A 20,542-nucleotide genomic window follows, 5' to 3' on the forward strand; every position below is an offset into this window, starting at 1 on the left:
AGATTGAATGAAAGGGATTAAGATACAATTCGGGGAATCATCCGAATAGATGATTACAGAAAAATGGGAAAATTGCTTCAAGGAGGAGAGTTTAAAGACAACAGCAAATTAAATACAACCTTCCAAAAATGCCTACACACAGATAATGGGAAAAGAAAATTGACCAGGGAAATGTCAAAATAAGGCAAACTTAGTGGTTAAGGGCAAGAACTGGAGAAAACAAACCTAGAATTAAACCCCAACCGTATTCTTTATATCCTGGCAAACCTGAGTTAAGTCACTTAACCTAATTAAGACTCAGCGTCCCAATCTAAAAAACGGGATAACAATACCAAACTTGCAGATATCTGTTATGGTTAAATTTTACTCCAGTGAATATTCACTTAGTAAATATTAGCTGAGTCTGTAAAATGTCACATAGGCCAAAAGTAGGGAAAATGTCAAGAGTAAGGGATAAATAATGTTACCAAAGTCCAAGGGGGAAAAAAACTCGAAAAATAACCTTGAACTAAGTCGTTCTCTTGCAAGTGTATTCACTTATTTTTCCATGTAACTTTTACTGTCTTTAGTCTGATACAACTTACAACTATTCATTGGTTATTTCAAGACTGTATTCCATAAACCCCAACTAGGTTAAAAGCTTCTTCAGGGAAAATTCTTAATCCTATAGCTTTGTGGTACACTAACACTCAGTACCTGCCTATCAGTGATGAATACATTATAGATGTTCCTTATTACCGTACCCTACCCCCTTCTTATTTTTCCATTTCCGTCATCCTGCTCCTATTCCCCTGAGCTTGAAAACTTAATCAAATATGATTTGTGCCTCTCCTCTCTGTTGTTTTCTCTCAAGCCATTAGAGATACTAAATCCTGTTTGGCATTTCATCATAATATCATAATATGTGGCCCTGTTTATCTTTTTCTGTTTCTACTGCTTGTGTAAAGTTTTTAAATTGATTTCTCTGCCTTATGTCCTAGCCCATTCTGAAACCAGTTTCATTAGTTATTACTATTACTATAATAAATTTTATTTTTTAATAAAATAATATATACCATGAATTGTTTTTTAATAATAATGGTAGAACTTGCTGAAAGTAATGCATTTTAACAATTTATTTCTTACAAGTAGTGCATTTATATTTTAGAAAAATTATAGGATATATATTAACATAAAGTAGAAAATAAAAGCCATCCACTCATAAATAATCACTGTTAATATTTCGGTGCATGATGTTTGATGTTAGATCATATTGTATATACTACCTTGAAGCATTTTCATCGGGTCATTTGTAGAGATGTGGATGGACCTAGAGTCTGTCATACAGAGTGAAGTAAACCAGAAAGAGAAAAACAAATATCGTATATTAATGCATATATGTGGAATCTAGAAAAAAGGTACAGATGAACCTATTTGTAGGGCAAGAATAGAGACATAAATGTAGAGAATGGACATGTGGACACGGGGTGGGGGGTGGGATGAATTGGGAGGTTAGGTCTGACATAAATACACTAGCATGTATAAAATAGATAGCTAGTGGGACCCTGCTGTATAGCACAGGGAGCTCAGCTCAGTGCTCTGTGATGACCTAGATGGGTGGGATGGGATGGGTGGGAGAGAGGTCAAGAGGGAGGTGATATAGGTATACATATAGCTGATTCACTTCATTGTACAGCAGAAACTAACATAACATTGTAAAGCAATTTTACTCCAATAAAAAACTATATATTATTGGCATCTTTATGTGCCAGTAAATAAACTTCAACAGCATTGTTCTTAATGGTTTTATAATATGCCTTCAGTGGATGTACTACCATTTAGTGTGTCAGTTCTTTGTTTGGCATTTGTTATGTCCAATTTTGACTAAGATAAATACTGCTGAGTTGAATGTGCATTTTTACAAACCTAACCATTTATTTTCTGAGGGTAAATTCCTAGAAGTTAAATTGGTAAGTCTAAAGATATACCCTCTGTTAAGAATATTGCTGAAATGTTCTCATGAAAGGTTCAATTACAATCCTATGAGCAATGTATAAGAGTTTCTTTTCCCCCATGTCTATCCTAACAAGTTCCTAACAAATTGAGCCAATTTGATGCTAAAAATGCCATGACATTAATTCGTATATCTGTAAGTAATGTTGGGCTTTAGGAATTTAGTTTTATGTTTCTTGGCCTGGGCCCTTCATATGTTGTATTTGAGTATTTAAATCTACTTTATTGGGGTATAATTGACATACAATAGAATGAACCCAGTTTATGGATTTTTACAGTTCATTGATTTTTAACAAATGTATAATCCCATGCAACCACCACTCGATCAAGATACATACCATTTTCATTACCCTAAAAAGTTCTCTGGTATAATGAATGATCCCTCACTCCTGGTCCTGGTGACTTCTGATTTCAGTCACTATATATTATTTTTGCCTGTTTTTGGCATTTATAAAAATGTAATCGTACAGTATGTACTCTTTCATGTTAAGTTTCATTCACTCAGCATAGTTTTGAGATGAATTCATGTTGTTGCATGCTTTGGTAGTTCATTCCTTTTTTATTGCTGAGGAATGTTCAATCATATGAATATACCACAATTTGTTTACTCATTCACCAGTTGAGGGAAATTTATATTGTTTACAGTTTGAGACTAACATAAATAACGCTTCCATGAATATTCAGCCACATATGTTTCCATTTCACTTGGGCAAATATCCAGGAGCAGAATCACTACATTATATGAAACATGTATTTTTTTATTCTATTAAAATCTGCCAAAGTGTTTTCCAAAGTGGTTGTGCCATTGTACACTCCCACCAGCAATAAATGAGAATTCCAGCTGCTCACCAGTACATGGAATTGTCAGTATTTTTAATTTTGTCATTCTGTTGGCATGCAGTGGCATCTCATGATTTTATTTGCATTTCCCTGATTATTAATGATATTTATTCTCTTTTCATGTCTGATTAGCCATTTATATATCTTATTTGGCTATTTATATATTTCTTACTTGGCTACTGTGTTTTCTTGTTATTGAGTTACAAAAGTTCTTAATATAATCTGGGTATAAATATTTTGCATATATTTTGAAAATATTTTCTCCCAGTTAGTGGCCTGCTTTTCATTTTCTTAGCAGTGTATTTCAAGGAACAGAGTCTCAGTTTTTATGAAATCCAATTTATATTGTGGTTAGTGCATTTTTGTTCTATCTAAAATTCTTTGTCTGGCCCAAGGTGGTGAAGATATCTTTTCTGCTATGTCTTTTTCTAGACTTTTACTGGTTTTGCCTTAATATTTAGGTCAGTATCCCATTTTGAGTTAATTTTGCTTAACTTTTTATTTTGGAGCATTTCAAATGATGAAAAGTAAACAGAAGAGTATAATAAATCTCTCCGTATCCCTCCTAGTTTCAACAATATCAGCATTATGACAATCTTATATCATCTCTACCTCACTGGCTTCCTAATCTCAATGGATGATGATGGTGACAGTTCTTTCCCAGGTAAAATTTATGTACACTGAAACACACAAATCTTAGCTGTATCATTTTTAACAAAAAGATACACCTCTGAAACTCACACCATTATCTTAAAATAGAACATTTCAATCATTCCAGAAAATTTCCCTTGTTCCATGCTGGTAATCTCATTCCGCCTGGGAAAACTACTAGTCTGATTTTCTTTCACCTTAAATTAGCTTTGCCTCTTCTATAACTTCATAAAATGAGTCACACATTTTGTGGGGTTTGATCTGGCTTCTTTTGCTCAGCATAATTTCTGTAGATCATATGGTAGATCTATTTTTAATTTTTTGAGGAACCTCCCTATTGTTTTCCATAGTGGCTGAACCAATTTCATTCCCACCAACAGTATACAGGGGTTCCTTTTTCTCCACATTCTCACCAACACTTGTTATCTCTTGTCTTCTTAATAATAGCCATGCTAACAGCCATGCTAATATCATGTGAGATGATATCTCAGTATGGTTTTGTTTGCATTTTCCTGATGATTAGTGATGTTTACGTAACTGCTTGGCCACTTGGATGTCTTCTTCAGAAAAAAATGTCTATTTAGTTCCTCTGCCCATTTGTTAATCATATTTTGTTATTGAGTTGTATGAATTCTCTATATATTTTTATATTAACCCCTTATCAGATATGTGACTTACAAATATTTTCTCCCATTCTGTAAGTTGCCTTTTTATTTTGTTGATTGTGTATTTTGCTCTGCAGAAGCTTTTAAGTTTGATGTAGTCCCATTTGTTTTTGATTTCTGATTTTGTTGTTTATGCTTTTGGGGTCATAGCCAAAAAATCATTGCAAGACCAGTGTCGAGGAGATTCTTCCCTATATTTCCATCTAGATGTTTTATGGTATCAGATCTTATCTTTAAGTTTTCTAAGTTAAAATTAATTTTTGTGAGTGGTGTAAGATAGTGGTCCAGTTTCATTGTTCTGCATGTATTTATCCAGTTTTCCCAACAACACTTCTTGAAGAGACTATCCTTTCCCCATTCTTGGCTCCCTTGTCAAATACTAATTGACTGTGTATGCGGGGGGTTAATTCTGGGCTCCCTGTTTTGTTCCATTGATCTATGTGAACATGATATGCCTTTTCCTTTGTGTCTTTGATTTCTTTCAACAGAGTCTTGTAGTTTTCATTGTACAGATCTTTCACTTCCTTGGTTAAACTTATTCCTATATACTTTATTGATTTTGATGCTATTGTGAATGGTATAGTTTTCTTTATTTCCTTTTCAGATGTGTATAGAAATACACTGATTTCTGTATGTTAATTTAATATCCTGCAACTTTACTGAAATTATTGATTAGTTCCAAAAATTTGTTGGTTGATTCTTTGGGATTTTCTATATACAAAATCGTATCATCTGCAAATAGCAACATTTTTACTTCTTTTCTGATTTGGATGTCTTTTATTTCCTTGTCTTGCCCAATTGCTCTAGCTAGGATTGAATAAGAATAACTAGGATTGAATAAGTACTGCATTGAATAAGAGTGGTGAGAGTAGGCATGCTTGTCTTGTTCCTGAAATTAGAGGGAAATCTTTCAGTTATTCTCCACTGAGTGTGTTAGCTGTGGCTTTGTCATATATGGCCTTTACTAAGTTGAGATTTGTTCATTCTATACCTAATTTGTTGTATTATCATGAAAGAATGTTCTATTTTGTCAAATGCTTTTTCTGCATCTACACTGATGATCATGTGATTTTTATCTTTCATTCTATTAATGTGATATATTTCGATTATTGATTTGCATACGTTGAACCACCTTTGCATCCCAGGGAAAATCCCACTTGGTCATGGTGTGAAAACCTTTTAATGTGTTCTTGAATTTGGTTTGATAATATTTTGTTGAGAATTTTTGCATCTATATTCATCAAGGATATTAGTCTATAGTTTTCTTTTCTTGTAGAGTCCTTATTTGGCTTTGGTATCAGGGTAATACTGGCCTCATAGAATGAGTTTGGGAGTATTCCCTCCTCTTCAACTTTTTGAAAGAGTTTGAGAAAGGTTGGTATTAATTCTTCTTTAAATGTTTGGTAGAATTTGCCAGTAAAGCCATTTGGTCCTGGGGTTTTCTGTATCAGGAGGTGTTTGATTACTGATTCAATCTCTGCTCATTATTGGTCTGTTCAGATTTTCTATTTATTCCTGATTCAGTCTTGGTAGTTTGTGTGTTTCTAGGAATTTGTCCAGTTCTTCTACGTTATCTAATTTATTGGCATATAATTGTTTACAGTTTGCTCTTATGATCCTGTGTATTTCTGTACATGTGATGAAAACATTACAAATGTCTTCTCTTTCATTTCTAATTTTATTTTTTGAGTCCTTTCTCTTTTTTTCTAAGTTAATCTAGCTAAAGGTCTGTCAGGTTTGTTTATATTTTCAAAGAACCTGCTCTTAATTTCATTGAGCCTTTCAATTGTTTTCACTGGTCTTTATTTCATTAATTTCCATGTAGATCTTTATCATTACATTTCCTCTGCTAACTTTGGGTTTAATTTGTTCTTCTTTTTTTAGTCTTTTGAGGTGTAGAGTTAGGCTGTTTATTTGAGATCTTTCTAATTTCTTTCTTTTATTAAAGTATAGTTGATTTACATTATTATATTAGTTTCAGGTGTGCAACATAATTATTCAATATTTTTATAGATTATACTCCATTTAAAGTTATTACAAAATAATGGCTATATTTTCCTGTGCTGTACAATATATCCTTGTTGCTTATTTATTTTATACATGGTAGTTTGTATCTCTTAATCTCCTACCCCTATATTGCCCCTCCCCCTTCCCTCTCCTCACTGGTAACTAGTAGTTTGTTCTCTGTATCTGTGAGTCTGTTTCTGTTTTGTTACATGCATTCATTTGTTTTATTTTTTTAGATTCCACATATAAGTGATAACACAGAGTACTTGTCTTTCTCTGTCTGACTTATTTCACTAAGCATAATACACTCCAGATCCATCTATGTTGTCGCAAATAGCAGAATTTCATTCTTTTTATGGCTGAGTAATATTCCATTTTATATATATATATATATATATATATATATATATATATATATATATATATAATCTTACATCTATTTATCCATTCATCTCCTGATGGATCTAATTTCTTAATATATGTGTTTATTGCCATAAACTTTCCTCTCAGAATTGTTTTTGCAGGATCCCATGGGATTTGATATGTTGTATTTCCATTTTCATTTGTTTCAGATAACTTTTCTCTTTTGATTCTTCTTTGACCCATAGTTGATCAGAAGTGTGTTGTTTAGTTTCCACATATTTTAGATTTTCTAGCTTTCCTCTTGTTACTGATTTCTAGTTTTATACCATTGTAGTCAGAAAAGATAAAAAAAAAAGGGGGGGAGAAAATAAACAAACAAAACCCAAGACAAATACCAAAGTCAAAAACTAACAAGCAGCAACAACAACAATCAAAAGAAAAAAAAAGAAAACAAACAAAACCCTAAGACAAATGTTAAAAGCAAAAAACAAACAAACAAAACAAAAATGAAAAAAGAAGCAAACAAAAAAGAAGAGAACAACCAAACAAATAAAAGAACCCCAAAACAAAAACAAACAATAAAACTAAACTAAAAACAATAAACAAATCAAAAGCAGAAAGCAAACCAGTTACATGGAGATTTTCTTGCCTTTTTGGAAGTCTGAGGTCTTCTGCCAGTGTTCAGTAGATGTTCTGTGACAGTCATTCCACATATAAGTGTATTTTTTATGTATCTCTTGGGAGAAGGTGAGCTCCATGTCTTACTCCTCCACCATCTTGAAGGTTCTCCCTGTAGTCAGAAAAGATAGTTGGTATAATTTCAATCTTCTTAATTTTGCTAATGTTTGTTTTGCATCCTATCATATGGTATATTCTGGAGAATGTTCCATGTGCACTTGAGAAGAATGTGTATTCTGCTGCTGTCGGATGTTCTGTATATGTCAAGTTCATTTAGTCTAAAGTATGCTTCAATTCCAATGTTTCTATGTTGATTTTATGTCTGGAAAACCTATCCGTTGCTCCCAGTGGGGTATTAAAGTCCCTTACTATTATTGTGTTGTTGTCCCTTCAGATCCGTTAGTATTTACTTAGTAGATTTAGGTGCTCTGATGTGCATATATATTTATGGTTATCATATCTTCTTGATGTAGTGACTCCTCTATCATTATGTAATGACCTTTTTTCTCTCTTGTTATTATTTTTGGTTAAACTCTATTTTGTCTGATATATGTACCACTATCCCTGCTTTCTTTTGGTTTCCACTTGCATGGATATCTATTTCCACCCTTTCACTTTGAGCCTATGTGTGTCTTTAGAGCAGAAATGAGTCTCCTGTAAGCAGCATATAGTTGGGTTTTACTTTTATCTATCCAGCTACTTTGTGACTTTTGATTGGTAAATTCAGTCTATTTATATTTAGGGTAATTACTGATATGTAAGGATCTTACTACTGCCATCATACTATTAGCCTTCTGCTTGGTTTGTATCTCCATTGTTTCTTTTTCCTTCTTTTTCTGCCTACCTTTTTAAATTGGTAGTTTTCCATGGCAGTATGCTCAGTCTCCCACTTTTTTTATTTTTCAAGAATCTACTCTAGATTTTTGCTTTGTGGTTACCACAAGACCTACATAAAACATCTCATAGATTAAACAATCCATTTTACGCTGATAGCAACTTATCTTCATTCATCTACAAAGGCTCCACCCTTTTACTTCTCTTCTGCTGGAGAGGATGCTGCTGCTGCTGCCAAAAGTTCAGTCCCTTTCAGAGTGGATCTAGGGAATATGCCCACCTTGATGAGTTCCTTCCTCTCCTCTGCATCAAAAGTCATATGTCTCACTCCAGTGGCTTCCAGAGTCTCCTGTCAGGCAGGCTGCAGTGTCATCAGATGTTTTGACAACATGCTTTACAGAAGAAGAAAATGGAGTAATACATTTTAGATACTCAAAAACTTAAATGTGAACCAAGGAAGATTAATTTTTCTATAGCCAATCTGATTTCAAATATAAAAGCTGCAGATACACTGCTATTAACTGATTAAAAACACAGGGGATCTTGTTGCTGTGAACAAACTTTAGATAACCAAAATTACTAAACAGACATGGGTAGCATTAAGTATTTTTTAACCTTTAAATCTAAGAAGGGTGGTTGCCAGGGGTTGGGTGTGGGGGAAATGGGGAGATGTTAGTCAAGGGTACAAATTTTCAATTATAAGATGAATAAGTTCTGGGGATCTAATGTACAGCATGGTGCCTCTAGTTAATAATACTGAATTAAATACACACTTAAAATTTGCTAATAGAGTAGATTTTAAGTGTTCTCAGCACAAAGAAAAGGTAACTATGTGAGGTGATGGATATGTTTATTAGCTTGATTGTGGTAATCATTTCACTATATATATATATATATGTCAAATCATCACATTGTACACCTAAAAAGCCACATGTACAACTTAAATGTATATAATTTTTATTTGTCAATCATATCTCAATAAAACAGTAAAAATAATAAAATGAAAAATATAAAACTAAGAAAGGTTAATTACAAAAAATACAGTAAAGTTTATTCTATTTTGATGAAAAAAACAGTTAATTAAAATTAAACAGGCTTTTTTTTTTAAAACTAAATTCAGTGAATTTGGTTATGGGGAAATGTCCAATACAAAAAGATATAAAATAAAGCCTTTTAATAATAAAGACCATAAATATAGTTTATTGTACATAAAGATTGAAACTAATGATGGATAGTAACCAGGATGGTAGTTACTGATGGCAAAGGCAATGATGTTGGTGAAGGTGATGATGATATTCATGGTAATGACTGATGTGGTCAAGGTGATGATGATGATGATAATGATGAAGCTAAAAATGTCCTAGTGCTGGCATGAGGTACCAAACGTACCAGGCTACAGGGTAACTCTCTCATTAGAAGAAAAATTAACACACCTGGGAGGTAAAACATTTTTCATACTGCAAGAGTAAACCCAGACTAATTGCTCATTTAATGAGGACCCAGTGTCTGGAGCGGCTGCATTCCAGGAGAAACTCTACCTATATATAAACATACTCAGTGCTCCCAATCTCAGTGACCCATTTCTATGACTGTGTTCACCCCTTTCACTGGAAATAGATGTAAATCTTGTAGCTTTCTATTTTCTGGTATTTATTTCTTGATCACTGAAAACAAAGTACCTCCTAAGATTTCCAGGTAACAATGTTCCAGTTTTCCTCAACACAGGTATTCAATTATAGTTTTAAGGCAATTGTGTAAGATGAGAACAAAGTATCTTCCATGAATTACCATTTCTACTACAGACCTTTTATATATACTCTTTTCAATCATATATCCCCCTTCTCTTGGTGCTTTTCCCCCACTTGCAAAGGAAATATAGTCGTTTTCATAATTCTGATCATTGTCATTAGCAGCAATTCTGAGCTTCTGGTGAGATGATAAAACTAGTGCTAAGATTTTTAGCAACTAATAAGAAATTTTGAGATCATTTATAACATTAGCTAGAAGATTACAGGAATAAAACTTAGATTTCTGTTGCCAACAATTTTCTATTCATTAGAAAAGGTGTTCATGTCAAGAGGCAGGAAATAAAATCTCTGCTTTTTAACAATATTCTGTTGTATAAGGAACTTTGATTCCTGGTAATGATATATTTTTGTGGATTTTCTGTTCCTTATTTTTGGAGATTCCAATTTGAGAGAAGGGGATATGAAAGATATCTTTTAAATCTACTGTCACTATCTAGATGAAATTTGTCTATCTCTTTTTTTAAAAAATAGAAATACAATTCAAAATTCTGTTACTAGTTACTCACTAGTTATCTCACTGCCAATAATTTAAGGTATAAAATTTATGAGAATGCAGATTACCTTCAATACCAAAATGAACACAAGTAATATTATTGCTATTGTTGCTGAGCAAGTGAGTCAGTGTCTTTTAATGCTGCACAACAAAGCAGGTTACAAACCAAAAGGTATAATATGCTCACTTTTAGTAAAAAAAGAAACATGTATAATAATACACATATATGTAAATGCATATATGCATAGAAGATCTAGTAGAATATACATAGCAATTTTAGATTCTTAGTCATTAGAATGTGATGATTTGATTTTGCCAATCTGTATGTTTACTTTTCTACAATGCAGATATATTGCTTTTGTAATTTAAAAAAAAATTCTGGAAATATAGCAATAAGATCACTCCTTGGCCTTAAGGTACTAAATTAAGTTTATTTAAAATATAAAAATAAAGTGCCACAAAGAGACAAGTTATAGCAAGAGAGCACGGTATGGTGGAAGGCAAAACAGACTCTGTTGCCACTACTCAACTCTGCAATTCTACCGGAAAAGCAGCATCAACAATGCGTAAAGGAATGAACATGGCTTTGCTCCAATGAAACTTTATCATTATAAAGTAGGCAGTGAGTTGGATTTGACTGAGTTTGCTGAACCCTGTCCTGGAGAGTAGATAATATAATGTAGCATCTCTCTTTTTTCTATGCTCTCCTCATACTAAGAAACAAAGAGCACACCTCAATATTGTGCAGCCACAATATTGCCATAGAAATAGCTGTGTGGATTTATAAGTCTACAAACCAAAGGAGAGGAAAGGGTACACAGATTTAGAGACAGAAGAATTAGGTTCAAGTTTCAAGTCACTGCTAGTAAATTTTGTGACCTTTGAGGAAGCCTTAAAATCTCAGCACTTCAACCTGGAACTAACATAGTGTTGTAGGTCAATTATTCAACTAAAAAAAAAAAAAGTAAGGGAGTAGTACTTGAGACTAGTCTCTAAAGGAAATATGTGTACAATAAAAGATTATAAAAATATTAGTAATTATTTGAGGAGAAAATTAAAATAGCAGGAATATAAATTTTTTCAGCTTAGAAATACATCTCAGAGATAGGATGTCTCTGAGTATCATCTCCATATGTATTGGTGCATGCCTCCTGGAGAGCATGTCTATTATTTGTATATTTTGTCTCTGAAGACAGTAGAGTCATGGTTTGATAGTATGATCTGATGCTATAATTAATAATAATAGATACTGTTGACCACTTATTATATGCAATACTATGGGCTAGGGGCTGTCCACTGTGAGGTAGATATTATTATCATTATTGCCAATTTACAGACATGAACTTATTTGCAAAGCAGAAAAAGAGTCACAGATGTAGAAAACAAATTTCTGATTACCAAAGGGGGAAGGTGAGGGGTGGGATGAATTGGGAGATTGGGATTGACATATATACACTACTATATATAAAATAGATAACTAATGAGAACCTACTGTATAGCACAGAGAACTCTACTTAGTGCTCTGTGGTGACCTAAATGGAAATTAAATCTAAAAAAGAGTGGATATATGTATATGTATAACTGATGCACTTTGCTGTACAGCAGAAGCTAACTCAACATTGTAAAGCAACTATACGCCAATGAAAATTTATTAAAAAACGTATGAATGGCACCTCAGTTCCATTTAAGTCCAGCAGGACCCAGTTCTAGGAGAAATTCATTAAGTGACACAAAGTCCAGTGCTCGTGAAAGTTGATGCTTCCTTGTATGATAAATGCATTATCTCTGACCTTCCATGAATTTTACATTCACGTGCTCAGCAAAATGTTTACAGGGGTGGCTTCTTCCCTTCCAACTCTATTCTGTGACTGGCCCTCACAATTTTTGTAAGAATTCTGATTGTACCTAACACAATCTTCATTTTTGTTGTATTGTTCAGAGAGAAATGAATGATTGTCTATTTTGAGTATTAAAAAAAAAAAGAATGCTTAGAAGTAAAAAGTTTACGTAACTTGCTTAAAATCACATAGTGGAAGTCAGAACTGGAATTTAACCCAGCTCTGTCTGATTTTTGAGTCTACACCTTTAACTACCACACTAAATGTCAAATATAATATTTTAACGCAATTATGCCTTTTTATTAAAAATACAATCTACATTAATGCTACCAGTAAAAACTACAAGGGAACACAGTATTTTAATCAATTTTTATTTTTAAAAAATAATGCACCCACATACTTTAAAATTCAAATGTAACTAAAAGAGTAGTAATGAAAACTAACAGTTACCTTCCCCAAGCATCCCCACGTCCACTCTGCTGCCCAGAGGAAACCACTTTCAAATGTCTGTTTCCTCTGGTATTTACCTCTATGTTTCTCCACTATAGCTTACCATGATCTTTGAGGATTTTACTATTTTAGACATTATTCATGGCCTAAAATAGGACCTAAGACATAATAGTTATTAATAAGTATTTGTTGAATGCATTACTTCCACTTAATGTAGTTGCAGAATTATCTAACACTCCTCCACCTCAGGACCCCTCCCTATTCTCCCCAAACAGTATAATACAGTTTTTGATTCTCAGTAGTTAATGCCTACAAGATTAGAACTATGATAATGCAGACTTCATTATCATACTTAATTTTGCAGTGAATCATCACTGCAGAGCCAAATATTGTACTTTTGATTATGTTTCCTTATTTGTACTACTTGTAAGTTTCCTGGAATTGTAATAATTGCCCGATAATAAATATCACTCCTTTATATTTTCTTATGCGCCATACTATCTAAGTACCGATTACTATTATTTTCCAAATGTTCGAACGTTTGATTCAATCTCCCAATTTCATTTCTCTCCTGAAGGCCTCCATGCTCTGTCCTTTCTGGACTCACTCTCCTAGAGTTCCCTTTGCTGCTCTCCTGTGTTTGATCCTCTCTTATCCTAGGTCCCAGTCTTGACATTGAGATGCCTCATCTCATTTCTGCACTTTATATTTTATATACGATTGTCTCTCTCTCTCCCCCCTCCCCCCCCATATCTCTCTCTGGCTAGGTATTTTTTAGTTTATTGATATTTTCAAAGACTGGTTTTCATTTCATTGATTTCTTTGTACTGTTTATCTGTTTCCTATTTCACTGATTTCTGTGATTATGTATATTATTTCCTAAATTCTGATTATTTTTGTAGTTTATTAAGGTGGACACCTAGATGAATGATTTTAGAATTTCCTTCTATTCTAAAATGGCATTTAATGACAAGTTTCCCTCTTAGAGTTGTTTTAGCAGCATTCCAAAAATTTTGATTGATGTATCTTCATGTTCATTCAGGTCAAAATGTTATTTTCTAACTTAATTTATGACTACTTTGACCCGTGTGTTATTTTAAAGTATGCTGCTTAATTTTCAACTAGTTGATGATTTTCCGAGTATCTCTCCATAAATTATTTATAGTTTGTTTTGGTAAGGGTACATATACTGTATCTGATTTCACCTTGTTAAAGACCTGGTGGTTCGTTTTATTGCCCAGAATAGGTTTTATCTTGAAACTCTTCTATGTGTACCTGAAAGATTGTGTATTCTGCTGCTTCTGTGTGGAGTGTTCCAAAAATGCCAATTTGTGGGTATTTTCTATGTCATTACTAATTTTTCTACTAGTTCCATCAATTAATAAAAATAAAGAGTATTGCAATCTTGAACTAATGGTGGACTTGTATATTCTCCTTTCAGTTGTCAGTTTTGGTTCATGTGTTTTGAAACCCTGTTAATAGGTGAACTTGTTTAGGAGTCTTATGTCACCTTAATGAACTGACTTCTTTATCATTCTGAAATGTTCCTTCTTATTTCTAGCAATATTCCTTGCTTTGATATCTACTTTCCTTAGTGCTGATATGGTCACTTCAGCTTTCTTTTTTTTTTTTTTTTTTTTAATTTTCTTATTTATTTATTTATTTATTTATTTATTTATTTATTTTTGGCTGTGTTGGGTCTTCGGTTCGTGCGAGGGCTTTCTCCAGTTGCGGCAAGCGGGGGCCACTCTTCATCGCGGTGCGGGGACCGCTCTTCATCGCGGTGCGCGGGCCTTTCTCTATCGCGGCCCCTCCCGTCGCGGGGCACAGGCTCCAGACGCGCAGGCTCAGCAATTGTGGCTCACGGGCCCAGCTGCTCCGTGGCATGTGGGATCTTCCCAGACCAGGGCTCGAACCCGTGTCCCCTGCATTAGCAGGCAGATTCTCAACCACTGCGCCACCAGGGAAGCCCCACTTCAGCTTTCTTTCGTTGATATTTGCTTGGTATATTTTTTCAATACTTATAATTTTAGCTATTGGTGTCTTTATATTTAAAGTGGATTTCTTGAGAAAGCATATAGTTGGGTAATGTCTTTTATCCAATGTGACTATCTCTGCATTTTCATTACAATATTTAAACTATTTGCATTTAAATCAGTCATCAACATGGTTTAGTTTAAATCTACCATCTTGCAACTGTCCTTTATTCCAATTTTTCTTTTTCCTTGCCTACTTTTGGACTGACTCTTTTGATGATTATATTTTATCTCCACTATTAGCTTATTAGCTATAGTTTTTTTATTATTTAGTTGTTGTTCTACATTTTGCAATATTCATCCTTTCTGGATTTGTCCACCTGGAGTTTGGCATGGAATCATTGGTACCACTGTTGGGCTTCCGATGTATTTTTCCCTCCTCTCAGGAATCAGTTTGGTGCTGCCTGTTGTCAAATGTCTGGAAATGGTTGTTTCATAGGCCTTGTCTGGTTTTCTGGTTGTTTATGGTGTAAATACAATTCCAGTATGAGTGGGTGGAAGTACCTTCATGGGTGGAAGTACAAGCACACTCACTAACTTTTAACTACTCTGAATATGTTTTGAAATCTTCAGATTAAAAAAAAATGGTTTTTTTCACTCACATGGAACTTTTCTTTGCTCATCCATAAACTAAGGATTGGATTTACATTTACCACTTGACAATTTCTCAACAGAACCTACCAAATTACTTCTAGAAGGCAATTTATCAGCAGAAAAATACTCTCTGCTCTTACATATTGTTTCCTTCAGTTTTTTCTCATTGGAAAGAAAGGAGAAATGAAGAAAAATCATCGCAAGAACATGTGATGCCCAGTGAAAGGAGGTGCATCTCAAGACCAACTTAAACTGGCATTTTGACTTAGCTATACCAAGATTTCTTCCAAGGAATCTCTTGGGCATCTACGTATAATTACCATCAGCTAAAAATCTTCTTGATCATAGGTTGACTCTAAAAACAGACAAACAGTAAGTAGTAATTTGGAAATCAACAGCATAGAAATAGAAAAATGGTGAAGCAACCAGAAGGCAAGAAGGGGACAAAGGAAAATGTCCACATCCCACTCAAATCATTTTGCTCTTGATCCGTAAGTTGTATTGTGTTATATTTCTACTTCCACCTACTCCTAAGCCTGATCCAAGCTGAATTTTTCCTGAGTTCTTTCAACACAGTGGAGAGCAATCAGTCTCAAACTCTTCCTCAGGAACTTTATTTGACTCAGGATAAACTGCATTCCATGCCAAAATTTCAAACTACAAAATAATTCTGGTTCCAATAAGCACAAAACTTGAAAAAAAATCTTTACTACCTTTAGCTGAACTTTGCCGCCTACCGAGAAACGTAGTGCTCAATGCCCAAAACATGCCAATATATCAGAATTACTATAAGTAGAAACCAGACATCATTATTTTTGAAATCTCACCAGGTGATTTTTATGTGTAATTAAAACTAAGAATAACTATCCTTGGACCTCAGGTTCAGTGAAAAATTTGGAGACATTCCAGATGCCTAATGAAAATTTATCTTTGTATAGCAACTGAATATTTGGAAAATATTTCCATGTATATTATTCCACTATATTTCTGAACTTTGGAAATTGACGTTGTAACTCCATTTAATTCTCAAATGTGGAAACTGATTTGTCACTCAGTAATTGGAAGGGCTCTAACTACCAGCCCACACTACCTGGATTTGAGATAAGGTGACCACATGTTTTCATTTTATGGGTAATATTTTGGGATTGCATAGATGACAAGGGACTTTCTCTTTCTGGAGAAAAATTCAACTCCAAACCCATAAATAAAACACACTTTTCATTACCTTCAGGGTACTTGAGAAACATGAGGGTGGTAAAAGCTCCAGGGATGGGCCTTTTTTCCCCACCTTCATATTCTTCAAACCATGCCGAACTCATCTGAATCCTAGAAAATATTAAAAGGAGTAAAGAGAGAAACAATTTAGGAAAAAGTGAGTTCAAGATCACTCACTCAGGAACAGAGGCTAGTACCTAGCCTCACCAGAAAGGCTCATTCACCGTTTTTCCTCAGTATATGCAGGGGCTGCTGCACCAATGCTCAACTTCCTTATATAAAATGACATAGTACAATGAAGACAGACCTCTGTGTCCTCAATCTGGAGTTGATTGAATCCTGGGATGTGTATCCGCTGACAGCAAGGGCTGACTGTATATATCCTTTCATAGGCTCTTCTTTCTTATCTCCACAGGGCTCCCAGAGGAGAATGGCTGCAGAAAATCACTTTACAGTGACAGAGTTCATTCTTGGAGGTTTAACAAATCAGCCAGAGCTCCAGCTCCTCCTCTTCCTCCTCTTCCTTGGGATCTACTTGGTTACCATGATAGGGAAGTTGGGCATGATAACACTGATTTGCCTGAATGCTCAGCTTCACATCCCCATGTATTACTTCCTTAGCAACCTGTCACTCGTGGATCTCTGCTACTCCTCTGTCACTACCCCTAAGATGCTGGTGAACTTTGTGTCAGAAAAGAACGTCATCTCCTATGCAGGGTGGATGTCCCAGCTCTACTTCTTCCTGGTGTTTGTCGTTGCTGAGTGTTACATGCTCACAGTCATGGCCTATGACTGCTATGTCGCCATCTGCAGCCCTTTGCTTTACAACATCATCATGACATCAAGTCTGCTCCCTGCTGGTGGCTGGGGTCTCTGTCATGGGGCTCATTGGCTCAACCATAGAGACTGGCCTCATGTTGAAACTGTCCTATTGTGAGATCCTCATCAGTTATTACTTCTGTGATGTTTTCTCGCTCATGAAGCTCTCCTGCTCTAGCACCTGTGATATTGAGATTACAACTTTCTTTTTGTCTGGATTTAACATCATACCCACCAGCTTAACAGTCTTTGTTTCCTATGCTTCATCCTCTCCAGCATCCTCCACGTCCCCTCCACAGAAGGAAGGTCCAAAGCCTTCAGCACGTGCAGCTCCCATCTTGCAGCTGTGGGATTATTTTATGGGTGTACTTCGTTCATGTACTTAAAACCCTCCCCAGCCGGTTCCCTGGCCCAGGAGAATGTGGTCTCCCTGTTCTGTACCACAGTGATCCCCATGCTGAACGCCCTAATCTACAGCTTGAGGAATAAGGAGGTAAAGGCTGCCATGCAGAAAACGTAAGGAGAAAACTCTTTAGGTGCAAATGTCGCCATTCTTTCTCAGGTTGAAAATTGAGAGAGAAATATAGGGGAGAAACCCTCTAAACATTTATACACACATGAATAGAGAACAACCATTTCTCAACATGACTGATTGAATGCATTTACTCATTTTTTCCTCTTTCCTTTCTCCCTTTCACATCTCTCATGCCGTGAATCTTGCTGGTTTAAAGTTCATGTTTTATTTTCCTTTTGGGATCAGTTGTTTGTTTGTTTGGTTTATCCTTTGTCCTCTGGTAAACATGTATCTTGTTTATAACATAAATTTAGAACTTTCAGCAGTGAGTTTAAGAGAGCTGTCCGTTGATTTATTCTCTTCTATAGAGAAGTATTACCCAAACTAAAAATAATTTGCACTTGAGAGTACACAGACAAATAGAGATGAATTCAAAAGTCACAAGAAATAGCAAATAGTCTCCTTCTCACCCAGCTTTATCCCTCTTTTCTCTTTCTTATTATATTATTACTATCTCATTCCTGCCACGATTATTTAAATGGTCTCTTCACCCAATTATTATTATTATTATCATCATCATCATCATCACCATCATAATTATCATCATCACATCACACTTTCATGGATGCTAGGCAATCTTCTAAGTGTTTTACGAAATTATCTCATTTCTCAGATGAGGAAACTTTGGTTTAGAGAGGTTAGGTAACTTTCTCATATTACATAGCTGGTAAACAGTTAACACTGAGATTCACACCGATAGTTCGTCATCCCCCCTCTCTTGGCCAACACTCTCTCTGTGCAGCCTATTGATCTTAGCATAATTATAACCTTCGAATTTCAAATGTTTCCTGAAAATAACTTCCCTTTCTTCCACTATCTTCCCACAGCTCCCTGACAGCCAAGGAATATTAGACATTCCTGTAGTCTTTTCTCCACTCTAAATAACTGACATTCTGCCACATCTGCCAGTATGACTCAGTAAATCCAGTTGGCATGGGATAAAATGTCTTCCACCATTTGATTGAAACAGTGTGTTAAAGAGTTATTTACTTTGCACTGCAAAGATTTGTGGGCATTCTTTTCATTGTCATTCATAATTATTTAGAATAATACTGAACTAATTATCAGTCTTTTGTCATTTTTAATTATTTTAGGTACAGTACTTCATCACTCAGACATAGAAAAATGAATAATCCTAAATTTCTCAAGCAGAAAGGGATTTAATACAGGAAACTAAATGCTCACAGTATTTTTTTGCTATTTTTAGCAGTTTTTTTTTTTTTTTAAATAACAGTCTCAGGTGCACAGCAAAACTGAAAGATGGTACCAAGATTTCCCATGTATTGTCTGCCCACCACATATGCATAGTCTCCTCCGTTAGCAACCTCCTCTATGCAAGTGGTACATTTGTTAAAATTGATGAACCTACTTTGACACATCATTACCACCCAAAACCCATAGTTTACATTTAGGGTTGGTGTTGTCATTTATGGGTTTGGACAAATGTCTAATAACATGTATCCATTATATGTATAACCATTATAGTTTCATACAGTGTAGTTTCACTGTCCTAAAACTCCTCTGTGCTCTACTTACCCATTCCTTTCTCCCCCAGAACCCTGGCAACCACCCATCTCCCTACTGATCCATAGTTTTGCCTCTTCCAGATTGTCATAGAGTTGGCTTCTTTCAGTTACTAATATGCATTTAAGTTTTCTCTATGTCTTTTCATGCCTCAATAGCTCTTTTCTTTTTAGCACTGAATAATATTCCATTGTCTGGATATATCACATTTTATTTATCCTTTCCCCAACTGAAGGCTGTCTTGTTTGCTTCCACGTTTGGGGCAATTATGAATACAGTTGCTATAAACATCTGTGTGCAGGTTTTTGTGTGGACATAGGATTCAACTTCTTTGGGTAAATACCAAGGACCACAATTGCTGGGTTGTATGGTAAGAGTATGTTTAGCTTTGTAAGAAACTGCCAAACAGTCTTCCAAAGTGGCTGTACGATATTCCATCCTCACCAGCAATGAATAAGTGTTCCTGTTACTCTGCATCCTCACCAGCACATGGTGTTGTCAGTGTTCTTGATTTTGGTCATTCTAATAGGTATGTAGTGGTATCTCATTATTGTTTTAATTTGCATTTCCCTGATGACAAGTGATATGGAGCATGTTTTCATATGCTTATTTGCCATTTGTACATCTTCTCTGGTGATGTTTCTGCTAAGGTCACAGATATCAGTGGTTGCCAGGGTCCTGGGGAAGGAAGGATGGACAGGTGGAGCACAGAGGATTTTTAGGACAGTGCAACTACACTGTATGACTCTTATAAGGGTGTATATATGTCATTATATATTTGTCCAAAACAGCAGAATGCACAACACCAAGAGTGAACCCTAATGTAATCTATGGACTTTGGGTGATGATGATGTATCAGTGTCGGTTCATCAGTTGTAACAACTGTACCACTCTGATGGGGGATGGTGATAATGGGGGAGGCTGTGCATGTGAAGAGGCAAAAGATATGTGGGAGATCTCTGTACATTCAGCTAAATTTTACTGTGAGCCTAAATCTCTCCAAAGAAAACGTCTTTTTTAAAAATAGTTTTTATATTCACAGTTACCAAAAAAGGAAAGCATGCCACACCACGGGGGCCACACAAGAAAGCACCAGGATTGGTCATGAGGCAGAAAGAGAGGAGGAAATTGGACAAGAGACTATTGTGTTTTCCACAGGGA

General features: G+C 35.0%; 1 protein-coding gene across 1 annotated transcript; it reads left to right on the top strand.

Moving 5' to 3' along the window:
* The first annotated feature begins 16,894 nt into the window (after positions 1-16,894).
* LOC103001122 (olfactory receptor 8A1-like) lies at positions 16,895-17,803 on the top strand. Its single transcript, XM_028166829.2, is given in 3 exon segments — positions 16,895-17,301; positions 17,303-17,541; positions 17,544-17,803. Coding segments are annotated over 3 exon segments (906 nt in total).
* The last annotated feature ends 2,739 nt before the right edge of the window (positions 17,804-20,542 follow it).

Source organism: Balaenoptera acutorostrata, chromosome 9, assembly GCF_949987535.1.
Source record: "Balaenoptera acutorostrata chromosome 9, mBalAcu1.1, whole genome shotgun sequence".
Taxonomy (NCBI): domain Eukaryota; kingdom Metazoa; phylum Chordata; class Mammalia; order Artiodactyla; family Balaenopteridae; genus Balaenoptera; species Balaenoptera acutorostrata.